Source organism: Peromyscus maniculatus, chromosome 3 (assembly GCF_049852395.1).
Source record: "Peromyscus maniculatus bairdii isolate BWxNUB_F1_BW_parent chromosome 3, HU_Pman_BW_mat_3.1, whole genome shotgun sequence".
Classification (NCBI taxonomy): domain Eukaryota; kingdom Metazoa; phylum Chordata; class Mammalia; order Rodentia; family Cricetidae; genus Peromyscus; species Peromyscus maniculatus.
In genome coordinates, this window is record NC_134854.1 from 113,683,201 (window position 1) to 113,700,109 (window position 16,909).

Genomic DNA, 16,909 nt, shown 5'->3' on the forward strand with positions numbered 1-16,909 from the left:
CGTGACGTCATCAGGCGGAGTCCCTGCCTGGCCGTGGTCCCTGAGCAACGCCTCTGGACCTGCTCCCCTTCCTCTCCGATCCTTTCCGCCGCTTTGCCCCCTGGAATGCTTCACCGAAGTCTGCTCAAGATCTGGAGAAGGGAAACAGCCTACAAATGAATGTATGTGAAAAGTAACTTCCAAGCACCTCACATCATGGTAATAGGAAAGCTCGCAGGCTCGTTTCTGCCATGGCAGGAGCATCCCTCACAAGGCTTCAGAAACAGGTTCCCCGTGCTCATCCTCCTTACGGTTCAGGAGGCTTGGTTCCCGGTCTTCAGTTTCCTTAACAGTAGCACGTGGTGGGACTCGTATTCGTTGGCAGGTCTCGTCCTTGCTGCTCGTTTCTAATCCCGAGGCTATCCGCAGATTCGTCGTCAGCTTGTCCCTTTTCTCACAGTGCTCAGGGCACCTTTACTACAGGTGCTGTGAGACTTCTGCGATGACTGTGGGAGTGTACTAAAATGGAAAGCTGTCACTGTGTGAGTGCAGATAAGAGTTCCCTGATCGCCACAACTGTGCCCTGCAGCAGCTGTTTCCACTGTCAGGCAGGAAGGGAGGAGCTGTCCTGCCTGTCGGGGGTGCAGGCCCATGGGGTACCAGACCAACTTGAGTTCACCCTGGGTGGGCAGTCCACACCTCTCTGCTCTGTCTTTTGTATATCACGTGTTCCTGTTCATCTCAGGAAGCAGTCGAAAGGGTCAGGAAGGTCTTGGAACACGAAGCCTGTTTCGATGAGATTCTGCATGAGTGCTTGTCCACACTCATGGCCTGGAGAATGATGTGGCTTCCAGTCTGTCCCAAGCTGTGGTCAACTGTAAGGAGTCACATGTGCCCTGAGTCCCTGTGGCCTGATGGGCTCCAGCCACCCTTTCATTTACTGGCACAGAGATGTGGCTTTGGGCCCATGACTGTTGAGCAAGGACAAAGCTCACACCCTGTCAGACTCAGGCGCCCTATCTCTGCGGATCCCTCTCATTTCATGGGGAGCACATGGGTGCCTCACTGTCTCTGGATGTACATCCACAGTCCCTCTTTGCAATGTCCCCACAGTCACACCAGGGTTCGTGATTCAGGTTTCTGTCCAAGGCCTCTAGCTCTCTGTGATGAAGCAGAACATCGTGGTGGCAGGTACGGTGAGCAGAGTGGCTCTTAAGGTGGTCAGGAAGCAGAGAGCAGAAAAGGGAAGGGACCAGGATCAAAACATACCCACACAAGTCACACCCTATTGACTTACTTCCAGCAAGTAGACCTACCTTTAATAGTTCTGCCACTTACCAATAACCATTAGAAATATCATCCTTAACAGGTGTATCTGGCGAGTGGCCCAGGGCCCACAGGCATCCCAGGAGCTATGAATGTAATCCAATACATATGTATATGAAGTCTATAACAATGTCAAAATGTGGACACCCCTGGAAAATACAAATTATTGTAGCTAAGGATGTCCTGTATATTGTGAATATATGTTGCTATGATTGATTGATAAATAAAACACTGATTGGCCAGTAGCCAGGCAGGAAGTATAGGATAGGTGGGACAAACAGAGGCTGGGAGGTGGGGGGCTGGACGGGACGGGACAGGACACCAGGCTGCCGTCCAGGGAGCATCATGTAAAGGCAGCAGGTAGTAAAGCCACGGAACATGTGGCGACATATAGATGAACAGAAATGGCCTGGATATAAGAGTAAGAGCTAGACAATGGTAGGCCTGAGCTAATGGCCAAGCAGTTTAAATAATATAAGCGTCTGTGTGTTTACTTTATAAGTGGGCTACAAGACTGCCACAGGGCTTGGCCGAACCCGGAGAGAAAAACTCCAGCTACAGATTATACCAGACACAGGTGTGTGAGTTTCTAAAATTCTTGGCATCTCTCAATCCTCACAGTGATGCAGTGATGCAGGCCATCAGGAGGCCCTGGGATCAGGTAGACAGAAAGGTCTTGAGTTCAAGTGCAGCCTGGGCTAGAGTGAGACTCTGATTCAAAAATATAACACTCAAGGGCTAGGGATGCAGCCCAGGGGTGTAGCAGGAATCTTAAATGGTCTTATTAATAAAATCAAACCTGAAGCCTGGTATTGGGGTCAATGCTGGAAGATCAGAGAACCAGAACAAGCCACAGACACCTCACCTTGCCAGTTCCTCAGCTGATCCTGTTTCCTCAGACTGGAAGCCTCTTAGTCCTCATCCAAATGGATCTCAGCTGAACTGTGCTGCTCAAAGCCTGAAAGCTTAACCAGCCCAGTTCCTCATCCTCATGCCTTAAATACCTTTCTGCTTTCTGCCCTCACTTCTTGGGATTAAAGGCGTGAGTCACCATGCCTGCCTGTGATAGGATTAAAGGTGTCAGTGCCACCATTTTCTAGCCTCTATGTCTAGTGGCTGTTCTGTTCTCTGACCCCAGATAAGTTTATTAGGGTGCACAATATTTTGGGGAACATAATATCACCACACAGGAGTAAAGTTATGCCTCCCATAGGCCAGGCCCTGGCATCAATCCCGTTACACATATCACCCCGCCCCTCTCCTCACACACAAGTGTAGGGGAGGGTGAGTGTAACAGTTACAGACACAGAGACTGTTTGGGGAGGAGGAGCAGAAGATAGACAAGACTGAGGAATCGAACACAAGCTATGGCCACTCACATAGCCATTGAGGGGCAATGCAGGCACTCACTAGGACCACTCATATCATCCCTGTGTGCCTCATTTCCTATGCCTTAGCCTGGGTGGGCTCCCCTCCACTTTGCTGGGGAGGCGGGTGTTTCCAGTCTGTATTCATCATGTATGCTCAGCACAGGCCCTGGAAGGTAAAACTGACCCTGGAGATCCAGCTCATCAGAGATAACTACCTGCTCAAAGAAGCCCTCCTTGTCCCCCAGGCCCCTCCAGCCTCACCTGGCTTGTTGTAATACATCCATGACCGCTACACCTTGTGGAAAGACATTGGGCTCAGAGCAGAAGGAGGCTCCGAAAATGGGACAGAAGGGGGACCGAAGAAAGGAATGTCAGAGCAGATCACCTGGGTGTTACGTCACCAACGTCAGATACTGTTCTCCAATCGGCACCCTCTCTCCAGAACCTATGTTCCTCTGGACTTTTCCCAGGATCCTGAGAGCAAATAACACCACAGCCTCACTGAGGCCACGCTTGGTTTTTGTTGCAACTTTACTTTTTCAGAACCTTCGTAGATATTCTACAACTAGAGCTGTTGGTGTGACAATCACATCAAGGACAAGAATCTACCTGTGACCCCCGAGCAATGACAGGCACACAGGGTGGGAAGAGAAGACACCACTCAGGTCTGGAGGGAGCGGGCTGTGGGATACAAAGATGGAGGCAGAGTGGCCGGAAGTGGCTCAGGGAGGAACTGGAGGAGGCTGGGAGGCTCCACACCAGGGTGAGCCCATCCATCTCTCCTCCTCCTCCCTCCACAGGCTGCTGCTCTGTACCCAGACCAGATTCCCAGGCACAGCTGGGCCTCCACCAGCAACACTCCCTTCTCTGCACCAGCTGGCCGTACCCCGAACTCCTCCAGGCTCTGATCTTCCGGGGTCTTCACTCGACTCGTGCTTGTCCACAACCTCTGCCCCACCCCCAACACTCAGCTTTTTCTACTGCCTCAGGTGACCAGTGTCTGAGGTCAGCCTGTCCCCATGGACGTGCCCTGAATTTTGGAGATAGCTTGAGGCCAGGCCTAAGATCTCAGCAGAGCCTTGGATAGGCTCTTGTCCCTCAGCTTCCCATTGTAAAAAGATCGGGCAGCAGCCCCCCACAGCCATGCTGAGCTAGAACAGCCACCATAAGTAGAGCATTGGCCCCAAACACCTGTCGCTTGGTCACTGTGAGATGCTGCAGCTGTTGGTACCAGCCATGGAAGCTGGGCTTCCAATGTGGTCATGTTGGTGGATGGATCAAAGTGGATCCAAATAGATCAAAAACATAGAAGCAGGAAGCTAGATGGTCAGGGGGCAGCATTGGGAGAAGGAACACAGCACCCCAGTGCCCAGATGAGGCTTTCCCAAGCTTTGTGTTCCATTGGTTCCCAGGAGTCACACACATGCACTGCACTCTGTTTTTGTGGACAGGACAGCAAGGTCTGGTCTACAGAGGTATCCCACAGGGCTGCTGCTGGATGCATTCTCATTCTTGTGACCTCAACCTTGATACACATGGGCTAGCCTGACCTGTAATTATCTGGAGGTGACAGCTGTCTCATCCTTTGCTGAAGACCACTTCCCCAGCAGAGAAACGTGAAGAGAAGGACAGACAAGCAAGGCAGAACAGGGAAAGGCTGTCTGACCTTCTACCAGGAGGGGCCCCACCTTGGCCCCAGGAAGCTCTGGGCATCCTTTTAGCTCAGTGTCCCACACTGAGTGCTGTGAAAGGCCAGAGAGGGGCCATATTTCCCATGACTAACTGGGACTTACCTTCAAAGACCTGCCTCAGTGTCCACACCTGCCCAAAGACAGGTGGGTTGTGCCCAGGGTTGTGCACATGAGCACACAGCAGCCTACACTTCCAGCCTGGCTCACTGCTGTGGTGGCCTCAGTCCTTGGCAGGCTGAACTCACCCCATGGTTCACCATCCTCGAGGCGGGAGGGCTGCCCCCTCGCCACTTAAAAGCAGACAAACATGAGAGAGAGCCCCTTTGAGACCCACAAAACTTACTCCTCACCATGTGATAGCTGCCTGAGCTGATGCCTTGGGTCTTGACCTCTGTCTCATCTACCAGCACTTCTTCTCCCGCCCCGGCCCTGGTTTCTACCCTCGGCTGTCCACATATACTCCAAGGTCTACATAAATAAGTTCTGTGGATTTGTCCTCTTGAGATGACAGACACATTAAACCACACGCCCCACGCAGGTGCACAATGATGTCAGTTGAAAAGCACAGTGCAGATGAGGTCAATGCACAAATACATCTCAGCGCCTCACCTCCTGGCTTTGGGGGTCTTGCCATTGCACTCTGATTGGCACCTCTTGGTTTCTGGAGACCTGAACTTTCCTCTGGACTGTCACGCAGCAGCACAGTTTTGCTACACAGCTCACCACTCTCCTCATCTCTCTCTTCCAGCCTGAGCAGTGTGTGTGGGTGCAGGCTACCATCCCACTGTTAGGCTGGTCACTGGACAAGGACACTGGTTCTGGCGATAGCTCCCCAGAGGATGAGCTGCTGTCTGTTGTTCGGGCACCCGTGGTGGTCAGGGTCCACAATTCCTTCCTGGGAAGTGAGTTGTTTTTTGGAAGTGTGTCCTGAGGGCCCACATGGCTCCCTGGCTCAGCACCGTAGCTACTCATGGAGTGGGTACAAAGGGCAGCGACAGCATCATGATGGCAGGCTGCCCTGAAATAAGAGATGGTCCTCTTCAGAAGGGAGCACTGGGGAGCAGCAGACATGATGGCCCTCTTGCCTCCCTCCATCCTTAAATGTTTCTCATCATGGTGAAGCTGACATTTACAGGGGAAGGTGTGAAGGGCAGGCTTGCTGGCTGTCTGGTTCAGGGGAAGAGGGAAGGTGGAAAGATCTGCTGGGGTCACACAAGGTGTAACACCTGGCTGCCCAGGCTTCACTTGGTTCTCCTGGCTATTCTCCCAGGGGCTCTTGTGTTGTAATATCAGATACGTAGCCATTGTTTCATTGAAGGTTTGTGCTTTTAAAGATTCCAGGACCTCGTAAGGGTCATACCCCAAATCAGCCATAATGGTTATGATAATGGGGTTTGGGAGACTGGGGAACTCCTCCAAGGAAAACTCAAGAGAAGGCACCTCACCTTGCGTGAGCCATGGGTGGTGCATGATGCAGTCTATAGTAGCCCTCTTGCTAGGGTCCAGGGTGAGTAACTGACCAATTACATTTAGGACATTTGCAGAAAGATAAGATGGGCTGTAGTATTTCGCACACAGGATCTTCTGCTTTATCCCGGGATTGGTAGGTGCTTGAAAAGGGAGGCACCCCATGGTCATAAAGTAGAGGAGGACTCCCAGGCTCCACATATCAGCTGCGGGTCCATCATAGTCTTTTCCCTGAAGAAGTTCTGGGGCACAAAATGGGAGGCTGCAGAAGAAAGAGTGCAGCTTCTGCCCAGGGCTCACCTGAACGCCCAACCCAAAGTCACTGAGTTTGACGTTGCCCTCGCCATCCACCAGTATATTTTCTGGCCTCAGGTCTCCATGCACGACACCTTTTGAATGACAGTAATGCACAGCGCTCCCAATCTGCTGGAAAATTCGATGGGCCTCCTCCTCCTGCAGATGTCCATCCTCCTGGATCTGGTCCAGCAGCCTTCCCCCGCTCGCATGCTCCATTACAAGGTAGGTGTTGACAGTGGTGTTGATGATCTGATAAAGCTGGATGATATTGGGATGACTGAGGGATTTCATGATATCAATTTCTGATGTGACAATAGAGGAGTTCCTTGGCAGGATTTTCAACGCCACCTGGGTCTGGGTGAGGAGGTGGCAGGCCAGCTTCACTTCACCAAAGCTGCTTTGGCAGATGGTGTTCAAGATCTTGTAATTATTTCTGAGGGACGCCTCATCGGAGGCTGTGACCTTGAGGTCCAACACCACCATTATCGTGCCAGTTAACTGTGCTAGGTTAAAAATTAAAATAATGGAAATCAGTTCTCAGAGGGAAACGTGACTCTAATTCCCACATTAGAAAGGCAGAATGGGCCATGCTCTTGCTACTTACTGCCCAGCCTGCCGTACCTGCTGTGTGCCCAGCAAACAAGTTGTCCTAAAATAAACACATCTCAAATAGACAATTTAATGATGCTCCTCAAGGCCACAGAAAACCAAAACAAACCAAGCGCTAAAGCAGTGGACTGAAAAAAAAAACAGAGCAGAAATGAAGGAAATTGGATATGAAAGAATATGAAAGCTTGTAGAGATCGAGAGTTAACTGAGAGCAGAGCTGAGCTGAAAGCCTGAACCCGGCTCCCAGAGAATGTGAATAAGAGACAAGAAAGGCTACAGTATTATAGCCGATACCACTGACATCCAGAGCATGAAGGAATATTTTCAAAACCCACGTTCCAGCGAACTGGAAAAATCTGGAAGAAAAGGCTAAGCTTCTAGACACACATGGCCCATCAACATCAAACCAAGAAGAGGAAAACACCATATTGAGTACAAGCAACAAGATCAAAGTAGTGATTAAATAACCTCCCAGCAAAGAAAAAAATCCAGGCCCAGGTGGATTCACTGAGGCTCTGAAGACCTTTTACAGAAGGACCATACCAACATCTAACCATTCCCTAAAGCAGAAATGGAAAGAGCTCACCCTACACAGCCAGGATGATCCTGACATCAAAGCTGGTTAGAGACACAAGCAAAGGGGAAATTATATCCAGGACAAATGTAGATGGGGAAAATCCTTTATAAGAATACTTAATACTCTACACCAAATTCAATGACACATTAAGAAGGCCATACTTCATGACCAAGATGAGTTCACCAAGGAACTCAAGGATAAGGATGTTGCAACATACACAAATTGTTCAGAGAGAGAGAGAGAGAGAGAGAGAGACAGAGACAGAGACAGAGACAGAGACAGAGACAGAGACAGAGACAGAGACAGACAGACAGAGACAGACAGACAGACATAGAGGAGAGAGGGAGGCAGTGGATTGAAGGACAAGAATGACACACCTAGCCATAAAGAATGACTGCCATTTTCAGGAAAATGGGTGGAACTAGAGCTCATGTGTTATGTGAGATCTTAATCTAAAACCTACACAGGGCCGGCCAGGGGGCTCAGGCAGTAAAGGTGCCCTCCACCGCCAAGCCTGACCTGAGTTCCATCCCTGGAACCCACAGTGGGAGGAGAAAACTGACTTCTAAAAGTTGTCCTCTACCTCCACATGTGTGCTGGGGTATATGCACAAACAGACACAAAAGGAAACAAGTGTGAAAAAGCAACCAAAAACCTCCAATACCTACCTATCTACTGAACCCTAAACTCCTAAGCCCAAACCAACAAACCCAGCAGATCACCAGTGTCAGATCCAACACATCACCAACATCCAAGACCACAACCCACCAGCCAACAGCTGTCCAAACTGTAAAACCCAGCTGCAGCCCATGCTTCTTATGGACAGGGACCTTGCATTGCTCACAATGGCTCCATGTGATGTCAGAGCAAGAAACAGACCAATCCCAGTCAGTCACACCCCACAGAGGGCACAGCCCACAGTGGGTTTCACACTTTTCCTTCACCCAGACTATATTAGGTTTCTCATCATTGTGAGCAAAGCCCTGAAACTTAGAGGAGGAAGGGATTCTTTGATCTCATCCTTTGAGGGAGGGGTGGAGACATGGTGGTAGGAGCCACTAGTACTGAAGGCAGAAGCTGTGGCTGCTTGAGGTGGCTAGTCGTACTATGTTCCATCCCCCACCCCAGTGACCATCCACTTCTCTGAGCTAGACTCCAGCTCTCCAGGGTTCTATAATGTCCCCAAGCACCACCTGATGGGGTCAACTGTTCAAACACAGAAGACATTTCAAATCCAACCCATCACAGAGACTTTCCCACCTACCTGTGTCTGCCAGAATGCCAGCCCCTCCAGAGAGGACGATGCCTCTGATGCATGGGGAGAGTGGGGGAGTGAGAAAACCCACAAGCACTTTGTGGGGGAGGTTTGCACTCACTGCTGGGTTGGAACATATTAACCTATTAACCAATTAACCAATCTGTTAGAAATTTAAGTCCTTTTATAGCAGGTTTAGAAGCCTTTTGTTAAAATGCATTCATTTCTCCTCTGGGTTCAACACATGGTGAAAAGAGAAGCCTGGCATTGCTGATGTTACTTTGTGTTTCCTTTTCTTGGAGTGGGCTGCTTCCAGGTGAGCACATTCATTACTCAAGGAAAGCTCAAAGCAGAGAGTTAAGTCATTATCTTGAACTTGCAGCTATTTTAGATTGTTATTTTATTATTTTTATAATAGTATATATTATATAATGTTATATTCTATACTATATAATAATATAATAAATAATTTTATTATCAGTGTGTGTGTGTGTGTGCGTGTGTGTGTGTATATCGTGGCTCAGGTGTAGAGGTAAGAATTGGTTCTCTCTACCCACTCTAAGTTCTTGGGACTGAACTAAAAAAAAGTGCTTTTGCATGCTGAGCCATGTTGCTGGCCACTGGTTTGCATTCTCAGGGGGCAGCAGAGCTCCAGAACTGTCTTCAGTGTCTGGGTTATCTTGGTTCAACTTGACTGGACCTGGAATCAAGTAAGAGACTTGCCTCTGGGAAAGTCTCTGAGGGTATTTCCCAAAATGGTTAACTGAGTGGGGAGAGCCCACCCCCAAAGCATGTGGCACCTTCAGGTGGTGGCCCAGACACTAGATGCCTGAAGGAAATCTGTTGCTTCTTGCCTGCCCTTTGCCCCTCTGCTGCTGCCTCTGCCATCCTCTTCTGACCGAGCTCAGCTTCTACGGCCTTCCAGCATGGACTGACTGCCAGTGGCTCTCTAGGATTCCTCCAGGCCTTAAGGACCAGGCTGGGACTGCTCAGGCACCCAGTGTTGAGGACTAAGCAGCTACCGAATTCCCAGACTCTCCAGCATGTGGACCGCCATTGTGGGAGTATCCATCAGTTGCCATGCAAGCCAGTCTAACACATGTCCTTTGCAATATACAACCGTTCTACCATGCTGTTCCTCTAGAGAACCCTGAGTAACACTCTCAGGGCAAGGCCATGCCCTGGAGCAGGCACAGTTGAAGCATGCACATTTTGGCCCAGGAATAAGTTCAGCCATGATCCCACTAGGATGAGAGAGGGTCATTTATGCCATTGGCCCATCGGCCATGGGTAACATGAAGTCAGAGAAGGAATGAGAGAGAAAGGGATGGGTTGGATGTGGTAACCCAAGAATATCAAGGGCTCCCAGAGGGGCTTACCTTTCATTTCCAAGAGAAAAGGGGAGAGGAAGGAAGGAGTAGGTTTCCTGGTGAGATGGGAGCTTGTTAAGGAAGAGGAAAAGAGAGACTAGAGAGAGAAGTCTGGCCTCCTGGCTGGCTCACCAGATATGCTGCCAGAGTAGGACTCAAGGTTGTCCCATGAAATTCAGGTCCCTTGTATCTCTAAAGAATTGAGCAAGACACAGAACAGTAACAGTGAAAGTGTTGATTTATTAAAAGAAAGTAAAGGCTGGAGAGGTGGCTCATTCACTGACGCATTTGCCACACAAGCATGAGAACCAGAACTCACGTAGTAAGTACTGTAACCCAAGGCTGGGACATTACGGTATCTAGATAGGCTTAGAGGCCGTTGAAGAGGGACTCCACCCTTACCCTCTGTTTTGGACTCAACCCTGTGTTTCCTTGGTAATACTAGAAGGGAAGCATCACAATTGCCCCTCCTGGCTGGAGAGATGGCTCAGAGGCACTGGCTGTTCTTCCAGAGGTCCTGAGTTCAACTCCCAGCAACCACATGGTGGTTCACAACCATCTACAATGAGATCTGGTGCCCTCTTCTGGCCTGCAGGCTGAACACTCACTGTATACATAATAAATAAATAAATAAATAAATAAATAAATAAATAAATAAATAAATAAATAAATAAATCTTTTTTAAAAAACCCAAAAAACAATTGCCCCTCCTTAGGCCTTAAAATGACATGCATAAAAGTGGAGGTAGGGCTGAAGGGATGGCTCAGAGGTTAAGAGCACTAGCTGCTCTTCCAGAGGCCCTGAGTTCAATTCCTGTAACCACATGGTGGCTCACAACCATCTGTAATGAAATCTGGTGCCCTCTTCTGGCCTGTAGGGATACAGGCAGAGAGAACACTGTATACATAATAAGTAAATAGAAGTGGAGGTATAAGGGCTTTGTTGAGGCCCATCAAGAGAAGGCTACTTTGTCCAGGGCAAAAGAATACATTTTGAGTTCTACCCCTGGCCAAGAGGAGACAAGACAGTCTAAGTTTCACAAAACATTACATACTATTGTCCCTCCCTTAAGAGTTAATTCAAGTGTGCTGTGGAACAATCCTTTTCTACACTATGAATATGTATTACTCTCACTGGGTAATTAAAAACTGACAGGCCGGTACCTAGGCAAGAAAGCCAAACTAAGAATGATGGGAAGAAGGAGGGCAGAGTCACAAGAGATGCCAGCCAGCTGCTCAGGAAGCAAGACATGCTAGAGGCTGGGTAAAGCCATGAGCCGCGTGACAAAACCCATAGAAATGGGTTAATTTAAATGTCAGAACTAATTAGTAATAAGCCTGAGCTATTGGCTAAGCATTTGTAATTAATATAAGCCTTTGTGTGATTATTTGAGACTGGGTGGTCAAGACAGGAAATGTCTGTTTACATATGGTGTTCAACGTGGAGCCAAAATTTCCACCTAAAACCTGACAAAGCTTTAAAAAGAATTCTAGACACACAAAACCAGAGATGAGCACAGCTTCTTGGTAGCTGCCTTTATCTTTGGTGAGCTCTGTTTGCTGGCGGTGAGCAGAGGAATAGCTCCTTTAAGAGACGGCTTTCTGGCTCGGTGCTAGCAGCAAAAATGGGCAGCTCTTTTAAGAGGTCCTACTACCAAACATTTATATGGTGTTTATGAGCAGCCAGTGGCACAGCTATTCGGTGGTGGTATAGACCTGGGAACTTTTCAGAGTTGGGATGGTAAACATGGCTCCCAGAGCTGGTGGTCAACGTGCCTCCACCGTGAGACTAAACTCTCAGAGAACCAAGGGAGAAGAGCCAGCGCCAGCTCACCATGATCAAAGTTACACAGTGGGTTTTCTTGCTCATGTAGACAGAAAAGGTTACAGATACACAGTAAGAACAGATTCAGACAAAAGAGCCTATAAACAGGTCACAATATATTTTTAAAAAAATGTGCATAGGCTTGGGAGAGGAAAAAAATATGTTTTTTTTTTTTCAAGACAGGGTTTCTCTGTGTAGTTTTGGTGCCTGTCCTAGATCTCGCTCTGTAGACCAGGCTGTCCTTGAACTCACAGAGATCCACCTGGCTCTGCCTCCCGAGTGCTTGGATTAAAGGCGTGCACCACTACTGCCCGGCAAAATATAGTTTTAAAATAGTAAAATTCTTAAAAAACAAAAAAGGAATAGAGTAATAGAAAATATAATAAGCCACACATAAAGATGGAAAATACACAGAGTCTGGATGCTGTATGTTATTGTGTTGTTTTCAATTTTTTTTGACTACTAATGAACAAATGATAAGTGCTAAGAGACATTTGATTATGAAAGCTGCTAGATTAAACCAACCTATATCTTTTAAAATATCTTGACTTCAAAATTTAAGTTAGAAGATATGTTTCTTTGAGAAAGAGGTTCTGCTTTTATTTCCACAGGAAATGAGAGACTCTGGATTCATTCTGGGTTAAGAAAAATCAGGTTTGATTGAGAAAGACCCCTGAAAAATCTACAATGGGAATGGATGTCCCAGATGATCCAACATTTAAGAGTGACTCTGTTGCAGTTTCTTCTGAGTTCTGCATCCAGAACAGCTTCAGGGCTGCTAGCTAAGATGATCCAACCTCACAGAATCCTCCAGTCAGGACTTGACCATAATCCTAAATTTTATTAGGGTCCCCCAAAGAATGCCAGTGTCCCCAATCAGCAATCATCTAGAGAACTATGCCCACATTCCCAAAAATAAATTATGAATTTTTGTCATCATTTAGAGGGGTTGTTATAAGTTGTTATTGGTAATGGTCAGGAAAAAAAGCTGAACAAAGGGATCTCATTCTAAAAATAAAAAGGTGGATATAGAAATAAGATAAAAGGGTAGATTATTGAATCTATTTTTAAACAAAAAAAAAGCCAACTACTAGTCTCAAATACTTTATATTGGTATGGATTTTTGTATATTGATACAAATTTGAGGTTATTTTTGTTATGCTGCATGTACGTTTCTACTCTTGTTTGGGAAATTGTGCTTAAGCATCTCATTTAAAAATACAATATATAGTTAAAATACAAGTTAATAATTAGTCATCTATAATAGTCACATATATCTATCAAACTTATAGTTAGGTTAGTTAGGTGTTCTAGGTATACAGAGAAATATTTCAGCTATATAGATAATCTTCAAACACTTCAAAGACCTACAGAATATGGCATTTAAAATGTCTTAATAACAGACCTTTTATGTCAGTGAGACATGTCTGCTGCTGGCAGCACCAATATACTTCAGAGAAGATTATGGGCATTGAAGAAACTTCATATGGAGTTTGTTTACTTTATGGCAAAAGCTAGCCATGTGGGCAAAAAAACTGTCCCTGCTTCAACTGCTGACAGTTACTGTCCAAACTGGACCAGCAGGACACTGAACTTTGCCAAGACAAGTTAGGATAGTCCTTCAGAGTTCCCTGCTTTACAGGAAAGTCTGTCAGATATGCTAGGCCTGTAGTCCAGAGTTGGATGCCCCAACATTACAGAGGAAACTTGGGTGACTGTCCAGGCAGCCTGATGTCCCTGTCATTGGTAACATTTCATTCTTCTGGGGTCTTTAATGGAGTTGTTATATATAATAGTTATAATTATAGTTTTCCTTAGTTATAATAGAAAGTAAATTAGATACAAAACTTTAGACTCACCAAGATAGATAATCAAGTATTTTCTCTAATTTTGCCAAATGCATATGGGCTGGATATTGTTATCTTAATTCTTACTTAACAACTTTGTTATATAGTTTTACTATATTAAGGTTAAAACCTTCCTTTTTAATTAGACAAAAGGGGGGAAATGCTGTGGAACAATACTTTTCTACACTATGAATATGTATTACTCTCATTGGTTAATAAAAAGCTGACAGGCCAGTAGCTGGGCAGGAAGTTAGGTGGGAAAGCCAAACTGAGAATGATGGGAAGAAAGAGGGCAGAGTCATGAGAGATGCCAACCAGTAGTCCAGGAAACAAGACATTCTAGAGGACAGGTAAAGCCACAAGTCATGTAGCAATACATAGAAATTAATTTAATAGAAGATTAATAGAAATGGGTTAATTTAAATGTAAGAGCTGGTTAGCAATAATCCTGAGCTATTGGCCAAGCATTTGTAATATAAGCCTCTGTGTGATTATTTGGGTCCAGGCAGTTGGAACAGGAAACGTCCATTTACACAAATGGACCTGTCAATCACCCTGGCAGGGCCACTCCCCAGGAACACAGATTTACCTGAAGACATGCTCAGATGGGAGGAATAATTATCCTTTTATGAGAAAATGTACTTATATATCCCCCATGTAGTTGTTCACAGATCTTCACTGCTAAGCCTGCCTGCAAGCATAATTCTTTCTTCTTCTTATATCTCTTTTTCAGATACCAGCCAAAAGCTTAAGTATGTGTTTCCTGTTGTCCTGGGCTTTTCCCCTTTCTCTAGATGTTCCCTCCTGCTTCCTACAGCAGCTTGCTGATTTCCATGCTTGATAAAAAAAAAAAGCATGACTTTCTCTGTTCTCAGTCTCCCGCCTTCTGGTGGCTGCCGGGATTTTCAGCTTGCCTGCCCTGTTGTTTTTCTCTCAAAATCTAATAAAATGGTCCTGAAGCTATCTTCTGAGTTCATTGTTAAATGTTCTCATCAAAGAGACAAAGAATCCACAAAAGGAAACCTTGATAACCTCATGATAGGGAGGTGGAGACAGCTCTCTGGGGCCTGCTGGGTAGCCAGGCTAGCTCTAATGTGCAACCACCAGGCCAATAGGAGACCTTGTTTGTTTCAAAAACCAGAGTGTTGGCACCTGAGGGAAGATGATACCTGATGCTGTCCTCTGAACTCTCCTCTCATATACAGAGAGGGAGAGAGACTAGAAAGTAGAATACTGGTGGGAGTGCAGCAAGCATGTGGCTCAAAGGGTTGTTTCTGGGTCAGGGTCCTTATTACTCAAGGGAAGGGAACTTCCAGGAGGGTACAACATTCTCAAGCTTTCAGATGGGACTGGTTTTCTTTGATAGGTGAAGGGTTGTACAGTCCTGGAGTTGGTCCCGGGCAGCTCTCAGTTTTTATTTATGGTTTTCTTGCTGGGTCCCAGAGTTAACCTTATGACTCACTGACTTAGGGAGGCTGACCATTCCTTCATGCCTCACCGTGGCATCTACATATTGTGTATTCCGGTAGACTGGCAGCATGGTAAGAAGGCACTCTCCTTGTGACTAGGGACTGGAGGCTGAAACATCAAGGTTAACCTCTGAAAGAAGCCAGTTTGCAGAGGAAGAGTGAAGGGCCTTCTTTACCCAGGCTTCATCTAATGAACAGAACATGATCGAGCAAAGCCCAGGAAAAACAAATGGGCAAGGTGGTTTTGTAAATGTATAGAAGGCCTTGCCTCTGGAGAACCAACACTTTTTGGGCTTCCCCGTCAGTTTACTAGCCCACTATTATCCTGGAAAGTTCCATTTTCTTAATAAACTGTCTCTATTTCTGTTCCTAACCCTGTGTCCCTAGTAAAATCTTTTATTCTGCAACATGACTCAGGAGCCTGGGATGGGGTGCCTCTGAACTCAACTTGCAGGTCTGAACTGGGCATGCTTTCCCTTTTCTCTTTTTCAGATACCAGCCAAGAAACTGCATACTTCCCCCACCATTCTAGGCTCCCTCTGATTCTCTGACCCCACATCTGACTTAAAAGGCCTGGCCTTTTCTGTACCTCTACTCCTCCTGGTAGCTGTCAAGATTTTCCACTTGCTCCTCCTGCTGTTTTCTCTCAAGCTTTAATAAAATTGTCTGGGGGATTCCTTCCAGTTCCATTTTAAAATATTTTATTAATGAGAGGTCCAAAAAGAGACCTCTGCTTCCCTGGTAACACTACTACTATATTTCCTGAAAAACCCCTTCAAACCACACTTACTGGAACAAGCCTTGAGGGCTTCACTCTCTCCTACCTGTTAGCAGGCACTGGACACCAGCCATAAATAATAGCACAACACACCTTCCTGCACGAGTCTCCCTCCCTTGATGACTTCCTGACACCAAAGTATAGGAACTGTTGTGTGATATTTTGATCATGTCTGACAAATAAAGCTTGCTTGGAGTCAGAGGGCAGAGCTAGCCACTAGCCAACCAAAATTAATCACAGAGGTTTTGGAGGACTGTAGACAGATAGGACAGGAAGTAGTAATGTGGGGCAGAGAGAGATCTCGCACCTTTTGGAGGAAGGAACGGAGCAGGTAGGAGAGGACTGGTGGCTTCTCTGCTTCTCTGATCCTTCGGATTCTTACCCGATATCTGACTCCTGAACATTTATTGATAAAGAATAATTAGAACAATGCTTCAAGGAACAGTTTTGAGTTCCCTAAATGAATCCCCAGGGTGTTTCGGGATATTTGATCACACTCTGTGTCTCTATCCTGGTTTGCCTAAGGCACCTTGTGATTGGTTTAATCAAGAGCTGAACACCCGATAGTTAGGCAGGAAAGGATAGGCAGGTCTTCCAGGTAGAGACAGGAACTCTGGGAAGAATCTGAGGTGGAGGATTTGCCAGAAAGATGTGGAGGAAGTCAGACTTACGGTATTGAGAAGAGGTAGTAAGTCACATGGCAGAACATAGATTAATATAATTTTATAATTTTAACTTTATAATTATATTTATATTAAATTATAATTTAATTATATAATTAATAATAAAATTAATTTATTTAAGAGCTAGTTGGGAACAAGCCTAAGCTAAGGTCAAACTTTCATACTTAATAAGAAGTCTCTGTGTCATTATTTGGGAGCTGGTGGTCCAAAGAAAGATCTACACCATACTGCATTCCTACAGCATGAACCACAGACCTGAGCAGCCCAGCACTATGACCTCCAGAGAGGTGGGTCTTTCAGATCAGCACTGCCCTGGCAGTATCTGGGGATCTGATGCCAATTAATACTCTCACCACGGGTCAGTGAG

The 16,909-nt window shown here is 46.3% G+C and overlaps 1 protein-coding gene and 1 long non-coding RNA gene across 5 annotated transcripts; one reads left to right on the plus strand and one right to left on the minus strand.

The window, feature by feature from the left end:
* Positions 1 to 14,575, plus strand: LOC121828048 (uncharacterized). Of its 2 annotated transcripts, XR_013050024.1 has the most exons (5): positions 1 to 161; positions 6,206 to 6,352; positions 8,827 to 8,887; positions 12,377 to 12,419; positions 14,346 to 14,575. It is a non-coding gene; the product is annotated as an uncharacterized LOC121828048 (long non-coding RNA). The 2 variants fall into 2 exon arrangements; XR_006070478.2 differs by lacking the exon at positions 12,377 to 12,419 and having other exon boundaries at positions 2 to 161.
* On the minus strand, positions 4,901 to 8,155 carry LOC121828047 (sperm motility kinase X-like). Of its 3 annotated transcripts, none has more exons than XM_042273647.2 (2): positions 8,085 to 8,155; positions 4,901 to 6,633 (listed from the first exon to the last, which is right to left on the minus strand). In XM_042273647.2, exons 1-2 carry the CDS (start codon positions 8,125 to 8,127, stop codon positions 4,964 to 4,966), a joined length of 1,713 nt encoding a protein of 570 aa, XP_042129581.2. In that variant the 5' UTR covers positions 8,128 to 8,155; the 3' UTR covers positions 4,901 to 4,963. The 3 variants fall into 3 exon arrangements, with proteins under 3 accessions (XP_042129581.2, XP_042129582.2, XP_042129583.2); XM_042273648.2 differs by having other exon boundaries at positions 7,985 to 8,098; XM_042273649.2 differs by lacking the exon at positions 8,085 to 8,155 and adding an exon at positions 6,752 to 7,541.
* Positions 14,576 to 16,909: the final 2,334 nt, after the last annotated feature.